General features: G+C 50.4%; 1 protein-coding gene and 1 gene segment (V, D, J or C); both read left to right on the forward strand.

The window, feature by feature from the left end:
* The first annotated feature begins 2,617 nt into the window (after positions 1–2,617).
* On the forward strand, positions 2,618–3,693 carry LOC122673916. The segment is given in 3 exon segments: positions 2,618–2,825; positions 2,912–3,243; positions 3,610–3,693. Coding segments are annotated over 3 exon segments (465 nt in total).
* Positions 3,694–5,229: 1,536 nt separating this feature from the next.
* On the forward strand, positions 5,230–11,690 carry LOC122673917. The gene is made up of 3 exons (XM_043871805.1): positions 5,230–5,278; positions 7,069–7,407; positions 11,350–11,690. Exons 1-3 carry the CDS (start codon positions 5,230–5,232, stop codon positions 11,688–11,690), a joined length of 729 nt encoding a protein of 242 aa, XP_043727740.1.
* Positions 11,691–14,433: the final 2,743 nt, after the last annotated feature.

Here is a 14,433-nt window from a genome sequence, read left to right on the forward strand (position 1 = left end):
GGAAGCTTGGCTAGATGCCTGCCTGAGAAAGCAGGTTTGAGATCCCTGAGATCCTGAGGTTCCAGGACACATGGAACCAGCACAGACTTCTCACTGCCCGGGAGAGTGGGGATGTGCCTGGATCCTCAGGATGTGCCCAGGAGATGGTCTCCTGGAGCTGCAAGGGAAGTGGAGGTGAAGGGGTTGGTGTGGCTGGTGAGGGCTGAGTGATTGTCAGCTGATTACCTGGTGATTCCCAGCCAGGCGAGTGCCTAGCTGAGTGTTAGGCAGGGCCAGGCAGAGGACAACAAGCTCTGTTGTGGGCATATGGGAATGATGAACCCTTCACACAACCCCTTGCTCAGGGTCTGTGAAGGGAAAGGAATGGCATAGAGGTTTCACCTTTGGCCCTGGGAAGGAGTACAGTACAAGGGCAACCTGGGGAGACACAGAGCAGTGATATCATAGGCAAATGCTCCAATCAGGGAAGCAGGAGGGTCAGCACTTTACACCACTCACCCCAGGAGACCGGCCCACAGCCAGCTGCAGTCTTGGGTTCCTGATGCTGCCATGAGCTCCAGACTCCTCTGTTGTGTGACTCTGCTTCCTGGGAGCAGGTGATCCCTGGACACAGTGTGGGAGCTTCTGAGATGTCTTCGCCTCCCTGAGATAGAAGCCTGGTGATGAGGACTGCAACAGGAGGCTTTCCAGTGCTCTGCCCTCAGCTTCCTTCTGTCTCCTCCCCAAAAGGCCTGGTGGATTCTGTAGTCACCCAGACCCTGAAATACCTGATCAAATCAAGAAAGCAGCAAGTGATGCTGAGATGTTCCCCTGAATCTGGACATCACTCTGTGTACTGAAACCAACAGACCCTGAGCCAGGGCCCCCAATTCCTCATTCAGTATTACAACAGGGAAGATAATGAGAAAGGAAACACATCAGATCGATTCTCAGGAGAACAGTTCAGTGATTTTCGCTCGGAGCTGAACTTGGTCTCTTGGAACTGTTGGACTCAGCCCTGTATCTCTGAGCCAGCAGCCAAGACAAAGCCCTGCGTGATCAGGTGCCTCTGGGACAAAAACACTCCTGCCCCAGCTCAGAAAGTGGTAGTGAGTGTGTCGACTGCCAGCCTGACAAGCCCAGGCTCTGATAGAGTAGACAGTCTTCCCCATATGTTCATTTCTTGATATATTTTAGTGCTCACAAAGATCATGCCAGGTACATATTATTTTAACTGTTTATACATCTGAGTGAACATAAATTGCCCAGATTTCATACTTCATAATTATTATAGCAAGGACTCTGACTCAAGTCTCTTCTCAACACCTGTGGTCGCTTGCCCCCAGTGGGACTGCCTCCCTACAGAACAAATTAGATATGCATGGGGGTCATGTGTAACAAGACAGAATTTGGGGCTCTATGATATGATTTATTATTCAGTGAATGGCAGCCCTGCTTCACAACGAGGTATTCCCATGGGAGGAATCTCTCAAATAAAAAGAGAGCAGTTTTTGTTTATTCTGGAGTCTGCTTCTCCCTCCATGTCCCTCCTAAGTCTGCATTCCTTTGTGCCAATAAGTAACTCGTGCTGGGCAACCGGCTTCTCTCCATTCAGAAAGGTGGGTCACAGGCCTGAGGGTATCTGCTTGCTCCCTCCCCAGACCTGGGAAGCAGGGGCTCCTGTGAACTTGAAGGAGCTGTTACCTGCCTTTGGCTGGTGGACCAACTGCCAGTGAATTGATAAGAAACAGACCAAACAATTCCTCAATGTTGATGAGCTTGTGATAAGGGTAGGATCAGACAACTGGAGAAACATGGTAGGTGGAGGGACCTTCTCAGGACTGCAGGCAATTACAGGGCAAACAGGCCTTGAAGTCCTATTGGGACACATGAGTCATAAGGGGCAACAGGAATCCAGGAGGATTTCCCCAAGACTTACAACTACAGAAATATGCAGATAAATAAATGAAACGTATGTGTTAATGAAAAATTATCTCTGGACTAGAACATACAAAAAATTTGATCAGTTTCACAGAAAGATTACATTAACTTGTAAGGCTTATGTCCGGTGAGCCGAATGGGTCTCCCTGTTATGAACTGTTCACTCAGGTTTGATAGCTTCCATTGAAAGGTGTTGGATTCATGATTTCTGAAGACGATTTAGCTTCGGGACCAGGGACCAGTCTTGATCATTCAAGAGATTTTGTGTAGCTGAGTTTTATTAAATTATAAAGAGGGACAAGGAAAACTGCTGACATAGACATTGAAGGGGGAGGGGGAGTGCCCCCACTTGCTAGTCTTATCAAGGCCTTATATAGTTTTATCAGACCCACATACATCTTAAATTAACAAGATTAGAACTGACAATAGAAAGGTCTCACCAAACACACTTACACAAAATACATCTTAAGATAACAAGATTAGTGAGAAGGTTCTTGGTAAGGAGAAACATCTCCTCAAGCAAGATACAGTGCTCTATTGACTAAACAAAACAATGTAGAAAAAATGTTTGTTCTTTTCTCCTTGAGAGCCCTGGACCCCTTTCACCTTCTCTGGGGCTCTGGGCTTCTTTCTCTTCCTCGGGGATCCTAGACTTCTTATCAACCACTCTAGGAAGTGACTCTCTGAGGTTCATCTTTGATTTGAGTCTCTGGGAGAAGGGGCGTGGCCGCCTTGTGGCAGGCCTGCTCTGGGGCCTGGCAGGGACAGGGACATCTCAGAAGGACTCCCTGGAGAGCCCCTCTCCCCTCTCATCCACACTCAGACCAGAGGGCCCTCCGCCTGCCCCGACCCCACCATGAGCCCCTGCCTCCTGGGCTGTGTGGTCTTCTGTCTCCTGCAGGCAGGTGAGTCCTGGGGGCAGGGTCCCCTTGGGGGTGCCAGCACTAAGCATGTCCACTGTGACTGCAGCATCGGTCCTCCTTCTCCACAGGGGCGGTCCACGCTGGTGTCACCCAGGACCCCAGATTCCAGGTCGTGAGGACAGGACAGAGCGTGACACTTAAGTGTACTCAGGATCTGGGTCATAACTCTATGTTCTGGTACCGACAAGACCCGGGACACCGGCTGAGGCTGATCCATTACTCTGCTGCTGCGCCCAATAGCGAACCAGGAGATTTGCCCGAGGGTTACAGCGTCTCCAGATCAAACAAAGAGAAGTTCCCTCTGACGCTGATGTCTGCCAACCGCTCCCAGACATCTGTGTACTTCTGCTCCAGCAGTTACTCCACGGCGCTGCACGGCCACCTCCTCTCTGTGCAAAAAGTACTCAGTGCCCACGATCAGGCTCCTAGCACTGGGAGCCTCGGGCCTTTGCAGGCCACGTGCCTGCAGCCTGACCCTGGGTGTGTGGACAACGCTGTCCAACCTCACTCCCGGGCCTCGGGGCCATGTGTCCACCATCGGTCTCTGTCTTTCCACTGCATCCTCCCTGTGAACCAGGAAGATGCTTCCCCAGCTCTGACTCCTAGTCATCACCTGAGCCTGAGACCTCTAGGAGGGAAGGATGTTGGTAAATTAGATTTAAATAGGCCCTCCTGTCTTACCTCAGGCACTTCATCAATGTCTCTCTGGAAGGTTCTCCCCCAGCCTGACTCTCACATGCTCCCTTCTCTTGCCCACCTTTCCCAGGCGGGCAGGACATTCGTCTCCCCACCTCTCTGCATCAGCTCCCTGGCCCTCTCTCCCATAGCCACAGGCTCCTCCCTCATCTGACTCAGGTCCCTTCTCATTTCACAGGGAGGCTTTTAAATTGGCCCCTCCACGTGCTCTGCTTTGAGCAAGCTCGATGGAATCATCAAAGAGAAATCAACTTCAGTTAATCATCAATCATCCAAAAACTCATGGGAGTTCATCTCAGGGGGACAGATGATCTTTGTGTGTTCTCCCACTGCACCACCCGCCCTGACTTCCTTAGCTTCTGATCTAACCAAGGCCAGGTTGCCACCACCTGGCGCCCTCATCAAAATCTTCTCAAAGTCAAAATATATCATACATCACCCCCATTATATCAAGATGTTATAAGTGCAGAAATAGATGAGTTCATGTTTCTAAAACTTCTTTATAAAAAGTTTTATCTAGAATTTGATAATGCTCAATTTAAATACACAATCTGGAAATATAAACATCTGAGTAATCAGAAGTACTTATGGAACACATGTTTGCTGGCAGATTCACTTGAGATCCTCAGAGTATTTATTCTATGATTATATATTTCCATCTTAGATAACTACATCATTGTAGTGGTGCCGCAATCATTTCTCTCTCAGTAAAAAGTTTGGATCATAAAGTCTTCTGGCTCCAGAGGCTAAGAGTGGATTTGAAGATAAACCCTATCAGCCAGGCTAGGAAGGTGTGTGTGTGCGTGTGTCTGTGTGTGTGTGTGTGTCTGTGTGTGTGTCTGTGTGTGTGTCTGTGTCTGTGTGTGTGTGCATGTCTCTGTGTGTCTGCATGTCTCTGTGTGTCTGTGTGTGTCTGTGTGTGTGCGTGTGTGTGTGTGTGTGTCTGTGTGTGTCTGTGTGTGTGTATGTGTGTCTGTGTGTGTCTGTCTGTGTGTATGTGTGTCTGTGTGTGTCTGTGTGTGTGTCTGTGTGTGCACAGTGTCCTGGATTTTTGTACCCTGCTTTAAACAGATGGTGCAAATCCATGAGACCCTGGAACTTTGGCCATTGGAGGCACTGTGTTTCCAAGGTAAGTAGGGTGTATTGGGGGGGGGTGAGAATCTCTGTGGAGAGGGCAGTTTAAGGGAACCTTGGCTATATCATGCCTGCATCTGGGAGCAGGTTTGAGTTCCCTGAATTGTTCCAAGACATATGGAACCAGCACAGACTCCTCCCTGCCAAGGGAACTGGGGACGTGCCTGGAACCTCAGGATGTTCACAGTTGTCATATCCTGGATCAGCATGTGAGGAGGAGGTGAAGGGGTTGGAGTGGTTGGTGAGGTCTTGGGGCTGAGTGTCAGGCAGGGTCAGACAGAGGAGAACAAGACATGTTGTGGGCACATGGGACCAGGGGATGAAACTCACCTCACACCCAAACTTGCTGAGGGGTGTCAGGATATGGGATGGCATAGAGGAGCCAGCCCTGGGTAATGCTGAGGGGTCCAGTGGACAAGGGCAGCCTGCAGGGACACAGAGCAGTGATGTCATAGGCAAACGCTCCAATCAGGGAAGCAGGAGGCTCAGCACTTACACCTCTCATCCCAGGAGCCCCGCCCCCAGCCAGCAGCAGCCTTGGGTTCCTGATGCTGCCATGGGCTCCAGGCTCCTCTGCTGTGTGACTCTCTGCGTCCTGGGAGCAGGTGAGTCCTGGACACAGTGCGGGAGCTTCTGAGTTGTTTTGTCACCCTGCGACAGAAACCCGGTGATGAGGATTGAAGCAGGAGGCTTCCCCTGTGCTCTGCCCACAGATTCCTTGTCTCCCCCAACAGGCCTGGTGGATTCTGAAGTCACCCAGACACCCAAGTACCGGATCAAATCAGGAAAACAGCAAGTGACGCTGAGAAGTTCCCCTGAATCTGGACACCTCTCTGTGTACTGGTACCAACAGGCCCTGGCCAGGGCCCCCAATTCCTCATTCAGTATTACAACACGGAAGTTAGTAAGAAAGGAAACATACCAGATTGATTCTCAGGGGAACAGTTCAGTGATTTTCATTCGGAGCTGAACTTGGGCTCCTTGGAGCTGACGGACTCAGCCCTGTATCTCTGTGCCAGCAGCCAGGACACAGCCCTGCGTGATCAGGTGCCTCTGGGACAAAAACACCCCTGTCCCAGCTCTGGAAGTGTTGCCCCGTGTGTCAGCTGCCAGCCTGCCAAGCCCAGTCTCTGGTAGAGTGATAGACTTTCCCAGACATTCATTTCTTTACATGCTTTAATGCTCACTAAGATCATCAAGATAAGTATAATTTTAACTGTTTGTACATCTGAGGGGACGGGAATTGCCCAGATCTCATACTTCATAACTTACAACTAGGCTTCCGCTCAAGTTTGTTCTCAGCACCTGTGGTTCCTTTCCTCATGGAAATGGCTCCATACAGAGCAAAGTCCATATCCGTGCTGGGCTCTGTATAACAGAGACAGTGTAGGGCTGTAAGATATGAACTGTTACTCAGTGAATGCAGCTGTGCATCACAAGGAGGTATTCCCATGGAAAGGATCTCTCAATAAAGAAAGAGCATTTTTCAGTTACCCTGGAGTCTGCCACCTCTTGCCATGTCCCTCCTATGTCTGTATTCCTTTGTGCCAATGTGTCATCTGGGGTGGTGGGCAACCAGCTTCTCTACACCCAGAAAGGTGGGTCACAGGCCTGAGGGGGCTCTGCTTGCTCCCTCCCCTGACACGGGACACTCGGGCTCCTGTGAACATGAATGAGCTGTACCTGCATTTAGCTGGTGGACCGTCTGTCAGTGAATTGATTAGACAGACCAAACAATTCCTCAAATGTTGATGAGCCTGCAGTGAGGTTGGGAGCAGATTCCTGGAGAAACATGGTAGGTGAAGGGACAGTCTCAGGACTGTGGTCAATTATGCAGAAATGGAACCTTGAACTCCTACTGGGTCACATCAGTCACAAAGTCAACAGGAAGCCAGAAGGATTTCCAAAAGATTAAAAACTACAGAAATATGCAGATAAATACAAGTAATAAATGTATTAATGAAGAATTATCTCTGGACTAGAACACACACAAAATTTAATTAGTTTGACAGAAAGTTTACATCTACTTGTGAGGCTTATGTCCATTGATCTGGATGGATCTCCCTGTTGTGAACAGTTCACTTAGGATCATTTCTGATTTGAGCCTCTGGGGGAAGGGGCGTGGCCCCCTGAGCGACAGATCGGCTCTGGGGCGCGGGCAGGGACACGGACATCTCAGAAGGACTGCCTGGAGAGCCCCTCTCCCCTCTCATCCACACTCAGACCAGAGGGCCCTCTGCCTCTGGTCCCCGCCCCTGCCATGAGCCCCTGCCTCCTGGGCTGTGTGGTCTTCTGTCTCCTGCAGGCAGGTTAGTCCTGGGGGCAGGGTCCCCTTGGGGGTGCCAGCACTAAGCATGTCTGCTCTGACTGCAGCATCGGTCCTCCTTCTCCACAGGGGGGGTCCACGCTGGTGTCACTCAGGACCCCAGATTCCAGGTCGTGAGGACAGGACAAAAGGCGACACTGAAATGTACTCAAGATCTGGGTCATGATAATATGTTCTGGTACCGACAAGACCTGGGACACGGGCTGAGGCTGATCTATTACTCAGCTGGTGTGCCCAGTAGCAAGCCGGGAGATGTGCCCGAGGGTTACAGCGTCTCCAGATCAAACAAAGAGAACTTCCCTCTGACACTGAAGTCTGCCATCCGCAACCAGACATCTGTGTACTTCTGCGCCAGCAGTTACTCCACGGTGCTGCATGGCCACCTCCTCTCTGTGCAAAATCTACTAGGTGCCCACGAGCTGGCTCCTAGCACCAGAAACCTTGGGCCTTTGTGGGCCACGTGCCTGCAGTGTGACCCTAGGTGTGTGGACAACGCTGCCCCAGCCTCACTCCCAGGCCTCGGGGCCATGGGTCCACCATCGGTCTCTGTCTTTCCGCTGCATCCTCCCTGTGAACCAGGAAGATGCTTCCCCAGCTCTGACTCCTAGTCATCACCTGAGCCTGAGACCTCTAGGAGGGAAGGATGTTGGTAAATTAGATTTAAATAGGCCCTCCTGTCTTACCTCAGGCACTTCATCAATGTCTCTCTGGAAGGTTCTCCCCCAGCCTGACTCTCACATGCTCTCTTCTCTTGCCCACCTTTCCCAGGCGGGCAGGACATTCCTCTCCCCACCTCTCTGCATCAGCTCCCTGGCCCTCTCTCCCATAGCCACAGGCTCCTCCCTCATCTGCCTCAGGTCCCTTCTCATTTCCCAGGGAGGCATCTAAAGTGGCCCCTCCACGTGCTCTGCTTTGAGCAAGCTGGATGGAATCATCAAAGAGAAATCAACTTCAGTTAATCATCAATCATCCAAAAACTCATGGGAGTTCATCTCAGGGGGACAGATGATCTTTGTGTGTTCTCCCACCACCCGCCCGCCCTGACTTCCTTAGCATCTCATCTTACCAAGGCCAGGTTGCCACCACCTGGCGCCCTCATCAAAATCTTCTCAAAGTCAAAATATATCATGCATCACCCCCTTTATATCAAGATTTTATAAGTGCAGAAATAGATGAGTTCTTGTTTCTAAAACTTCTTTATAAAAAGTTTTATCTAGAATTTGATAATGCTCAATTTAAATACACAGTCTGGAAATATATACATCTGATTAATCAGCAGTAGTTATGGAACACATTTTTGCTGGCAGATTCACTTGAGATCCTCAGAGTATTTATTCTATGATTATATATTTCCATCTTAGATAACTACATCATTGTAGTGGTGCTGCAATCATTTCTCTCTCAGTAAAAAGTTTGGCTCATAAAGTCTTCTGCCTCCAGAGACTAAGAGTGGATTTGAAGATAAACCCTATCAGCCAGGCTAGGAAGGCAGTAGAACAGGTGTGCGTGTGTGTGTGTGTGTGTGTGTGAGTTTGTGTTTGTGTGTGTGTCTGTGTGTCTCTGTGTGTCTGTGTGTGTGTGTCTGTGTGTGTGTGTCTGTGTGTGTGTGTGTCTGTGTGTGTGTGTGTCTGTGTGTGTGTGTCTGTGTGTGTGTGTCTATGTGTGTGTGTCTGTGTGTGTGTGAATGTGTGGTGTGTGTCTGTGTGTGTGTGTGTCTGTGTGTGTGTGTCTGTGTGTGTGTGTCTATGTGTGTGTGTCTGTGTGTGTGTGAATGTGTGGTGTGTGTCTGTGTGTGTGTGAGTGTTTGTGTGTCTGTCTCTGTGTGTCTGTGTGTGTGTGCCTGTGTGTGTCTGTGTCTGTGTGTGTGTGTCTGTGTGTCTGTGTGTGTGTGTGCAGGGTCCTGGATTTTTGTACCCTTGCTTTAAACAGATGGTTCAAACCCACGAGACCCTGGACCTTTGGCCACTTGGAGGCACTGTGTTTCCAATGTAAGTAAGGTGTATTGGGAGGGGTTGAGAATCGCTCTGGAGAGGGCAGTTTAAGGGAACCTTGGCTATATCATGCCTGCATCTGGGAGCAGGTTTGAGTTCCCTGAATTGTTCCAAGACATATGGAACCAGCACAGACTCCTCCCTGCCCAGGGAACTGGGCACGTGCCTGGAACCTCAGGATGTTCACAGGGGGTTGTATCCTGGATCAGCATGTGAGGAGGAGGTGAAGGGGTTGGGGTGGTTGGTGAGGTCTTGGGGCTGAGTGTCAGGTAGAGGAGAACAAGACATGTTGTGGGCACATGGGACCAGGGGAAGAAACTCACCTCACAGCCAAACTTGCTGAGGGGTTGTCAGGACAGGGAGTGGCAAAGAGGAGCCAGCCCTGGGTAATGCTGAGGGGTCCAGGGGACAAGGGCAGCCTGCAGAGACACAGAGCCGTGACATCACAGGCAAACGCTCCAATCAGGGAAGCAGGAGGGTCAGCACTTACACCTCTCACCCCAGGAGCCCCGCCCCCAGCCAGCAGCAGCCTTGGGTTCCTGATGCTGCCAAGGGCTCCAGGGTCCTCTGCTGAGTGACTCTCTGCCTCCTGGGAGCAGGTGAGTCTGGACACAGCGGGGAGCTTCTGAGATGTTTTTTCACCCTGCGACAGAAGCCCGGTGATGAGGATTGAAGCAGGAGGCTTCCCCTGTGCTCTGCCCATAGATTCCTTGTCTCCCCCTACAGGCCTGGTGGATTCTGAGTCACCCAGACCCCCAAGTACCGGATCAAATCAGGAAAACAGCAAGTGACACTGAGATGTTCCCCTGAATCTGGACACCTCTCTGTGTACTGGTACCAACAGGCCCTGGGCCAGGGCCCCCAGTTCTCATTCAGTATTACAACAGGGAAGTTAGTGAGAAAGGAAACATACCAGATCAATTCTCAGGAGAACAGTTCAGTGATCTTTGCTCAGATCTGAACTTTCGCTCCTAGGAGCTGACGGACTCAGCCCTGTATCTCTGCGCCAGCAGCTGAGGCACAGCCCCGTGTGATCAGGTGCCTCTGGGACAAAAACACCCCTGTCCCAGCTCTGGAAGTGTTGCCCCGTGTGTCAGCTGCCAGCCTGCCAAGCCCAGTCTCTGGTAGAGCGATAGACTTTCCCAGACATTCATTTCTTTACATGCTTTAATGCTCACTAAGATCATCAAGATAAGTATAATTTTAACTGTTTGTACATCTGAGGGGACGGGAATTGCCCAGATCTCATACTTCATAACTTACAACTAGGCTTCCGCTCAAGTTTGTTCTCAGCACCTGTGGTTCCTTTCCTCATGGAAATGGCTCCATACAGAGGAAAGTCCATATCCGTGCTGGGCTCTGTGTAACAGAGACAGTGTGGGGCTGTAAGATATGAACTGTTACTCAGTGACAGCTGTGCATCACAAGGAGGTATTCCCATGGAAAGGATCTCTCAATAAAGAAAGAGCATTTTTCAGTTACCCGGGAGTCTGCCACCTCTTGCCGTGTCTCTCCTACGTCTGTATTCCTTTGTGCCAATGTGTCATCTGGGGTGGTGGGCAACCAGCTTCTCTACACTCAGAAAGGTGGGTCACAGGCCTGAGGGGGCTCTGCTTGCTCCCTCTGCGACACGGGAACCACAGGCTCTAGTGAATGTGAATGAGGTGTACCTGCATTTAGCTGGTGGACCGTCTGTCAGTGATTTGATTAGATAGACCAAACAATTCCTCAAATGTTGATGAGCCTGCAATGAGCTTGTGAGCAGATTTCTGGAGAAACTTGGTAGGTGAAGGGACAATCTCAGGACTGTGGTCAATTATGGAGAAATGGAACCTTGAAGTCCTACTGGGTCACATCAGTCATAAAGTCAACGCAAAGACAGAAGGATTTCCACAAGATTAAAAACTACAGAAATATGCAGATAAATAAAAGTAAAAAATGTATTAATGAAGAATTATCTCTGGACGAGAACACACACAATATTTAATTAGTTTGCCAGAAAGTTTACATCTATTTGTGAGGCTTAAGTCCGTTGAGTTGGATGGGTCTCCCTGTTGTGAACAGTTCTCTCAGGTTCATTTCTGATTTGAGCCTTGGGGGAAGGGGTGTGGCCCCCTGAGCGACAGATCGGCTCTGGGGCCCGGCAGGGACAGGGACATCTCAGAAGGACTCCCTGGAGAGCCCCTCTCCCCTCTCATCAACACTCAGACCAGAGGGCCCTCCACCTGCCCCGCCCCCGCCATGGGCCCCTGCCTCCTGGGCTGTGTGGTCTTCTGTCTCCTGGGGGCAGGGTCCCCTTGGGGGTGTCAGCACGAAGCATGTCCGCTGTGACTGCAGCATCGGTCCTCCTTCTCCACAGGGGCGGTCCACGCTGGTGTCACTCAGGACCCCAGATTCCAGGTCGTGAGGACAGGACAGAGCGTGACACTTAAGTGTACTCAGGATCTGGGTCAGAACTCTATGTATTGGTACCGACAAGACCCGGGACACGGGCTGAGGCTGATCCATTACTCAGCTGTGACTCCCTACATGAAGCAAGGAGATGTGCCCGACGGGTACAGCGTCTCCAGACCAAGCACAGATAACTTCCCTCTGACGCTGAAATCTGCCAACCGCTCCCAGACATCTGTGTACTTCTGTGCCAGCAGTGACTCCACGGCGCTGCACGGCCACCTCCTCTCTGTGCAAAAAGGCAGATGAGGGCCCTGCAGCCTGGAACTTGGGGAGCCCCTGCAGGCTCCTAGCACCTGGAGCCTTGGAGCCCACAGACATACTGGCAGCATAGGCAGTAGTTTTTTATCTTTGCTGTCACAGACCTGACAACAGAGCCTCATGGACATGTGTCCGCTCTCACTCTCTGTATATTCACCAGAGCTGCCACCTGAGCCTGAATTAAAGATGATAGCCAGCTCTGACTTCTAGTCATCAGTGAAAATGAGGCCTCCAGGAGGGTAGGGTTTGGGAAATCAGGTACATCTAGACCCTCTTGTCTTGCCCTGGGCACCACATGCCTGTCGCTGTGGAAGTTTCTCCCCCAGGCTGGCCCTTGTGTCGTCTCTGCATTGTCCAACTTCCCCAGATGTGCGGTCTTTGCTCTCCCACCTTCCTGGCTTTCGTTCCGACCCTTCTTTACTTCAGCCTTGCTGCTCCTCCCTCATCTGGGTCATGTCCTTGCCCATCACCCAGGGAACCTTATAATGATCCCTAAGTTTTCCTGTTTGAGTAGGCTCCCTGGGTTCCTCAAAGAGAATGCAACCTCAGTTAATGATCAATCATCCATAATTCCTTTGTAGTCCCTCAGGAGAAGGAGAGGCAAACTGTGTGTATCTATTCTCCACCACTGCCTGTCTTTAGCATCTAAATAGCCTAGACCCTGATGTTGGGAAAGACTGAAAGCAAAAGGAGAAGGGGATGGCAGAGAAAGGGTGGTTAGATAGCATCACCAACACAAAAGACATGAATTTGAGCAAACTCTGGGAGATAGTGAAGAACAGGGCAGCTTGGTGTGCTGCAATGCATGGGGTCTGAAAGAGTTGGACTGGAGTTAGCAATTGAACACCACCACCACCACCAAGAACTAACCCAAGTTTGTAGCATTTCCCTCATCACAATCTTCTAAAAGTCAAAGAATTATATATTTCCTGCACGAACACATTTCTTTACTCTTGAAATACAAAGTCATAAATCAGCTAAGGCAGGCTGGTTTGTGAGTCTGTGTTTCTAATTGCCTGTATGTTCTTTAGAAAAACTAGACAAGCAAAAACGCAGTGCGGTCAGCAAACAGTGAAATATTTTCTAGTATGAACACATCCCATGACTATTAAATCTGGGTAGACAATCTTGGTTTCCACACATAGACCACAGGGGGATGCTGTGGAACTGCCAAACTCCAGAAGATTCTGGGGCAGAGCAAGGGGACAGTGCTAGTGCCTGGACCAGCAGGGTTAAGAGAAAGCTTCATTTGATGTTTTCATCTCTAGAAGCCTGACTAGCACAGGCACTAATTTGTAGGCTAGCTGTCCCAGCTGGGAGCCATGAACTTCAACTATGCAATGCTGAAGGAGCCTCTGAGGTTGCAGAAAAAGTGAAGGGTATGGAGCTGGGACTTGGTAGGAAAGAAACAGAAAAGAGAAACACCGGCCTGAAGAGAGAAGCAAAGGAGCCAAGGGGAAGGGCATCGGGCATAAACCCAGCCTCGCCCAGACCAGCAGTCCAGCTTACAGGTCATCTAAGAGACTTTGCAGGACAGAGCAGCATTCGTGGATCAGCTGACCTGGAATGAGAGGTCAGATTCCTGGGAACCAGCAGAGGCAATGACATCAGAGCAGTGACATCCCTGCCTCGCCTCCAATCAGGGGAAGGACCCCAGAACCCCAGCTCTCAGAGAAGCAGAGCTCTAAGCAAGGAGACGCTGGACCGCTCTGCCCCTCCTGCTATGGGCTGCAGCCCCGTCTGCTGTGTGGCTCTTTGTCTCCTGGCAGCAGGTGGGTCCTTGGCACAGGAGAGAATCTGTGTTCCTAGCCTGACTTTGCCTGAAACCAAGGCACCATCGGCTTCTCTCCTGCGGTCTTTCTCAGCCCCATCTTCTTCCCCCCCAGGCCTTGTGGATGCTGGAGTCACCCAAACCCCAAGATACCTGATTAAAGCAAGAGGACAGTGAGTGACCCTGGGATGCTCCCCTGTCTCTGGACACCTCTCTGTGTACTGGTACCAACAGGCCCTGGGCCAGGGCCCCCTGTTCCTCATTGAGTATTACAGGCAGGAAGTGAGGGGAGAAGCACAGCTCCCGGATCGATTCTCAGCAAAACAGTTCAGTGACTCTCGCTCTGAGCTGAACTTGAGCTCCTTGGAGCTGACGGACTCAGCCGTGTATCTCTGTGCCAGCAGCCAAGACACAGCCCTGCATGATCAGGTGCCTCTGGCACAAAAACTCTCCTACCCCAGCTCAGGAAGTGTGGTGAGGGCGACTGCCTGCCTTCCAGGCCTAGATAGATCCGATATACTCTCCCAGACATTCTTCTTCTGCTGTGTTTTAATGGTCCCAAAGATCATCCTAGGTAAGTATTATTTTCCCTGTTTATACATCTAAGTGGAAATGACTTGCCCACATCTCATATTTCATTCCTTTCAGAGCAAGGTATTTGATTCAAGTCTGTCCTAATCTATTGTGATCTTTGCCCCCCCAAAACTGTCCCCCATAAGAATAAATAATAGACACACACACAAAATACATACACACATGCATGTTTTAAAGCAATTGGCTCACACAGTTGTTAAAGCTGGTAAGTGCAAAAGCTGCAGGCTTGTCTGGTGCTACTAGAGACTGCGGGGGAACTGATGTTTAAGTTCAAAAGCAGAAAAAGTAGTGGCCCAGTGTGAAGGCCATCAGCTGACAATTATCTCTTACTTGGGGGAGGATCAGTGTTCTTTTGTCTGTTCATCT

The sequence above is a fragment of the Cervus elaphus genome, chromosome 18 (assembly GCF_910594005.1).
Source record: "Cervus elaphus chromosome 18, mCerEla1.1, whole genome shotgun sequence".
NCBI classification, from domain to species: Eukaryota; Metazoa; Chordata; class Mammalia; order Artiodactyla; family Cervidae; genus Cervus; species Cervus elaphus.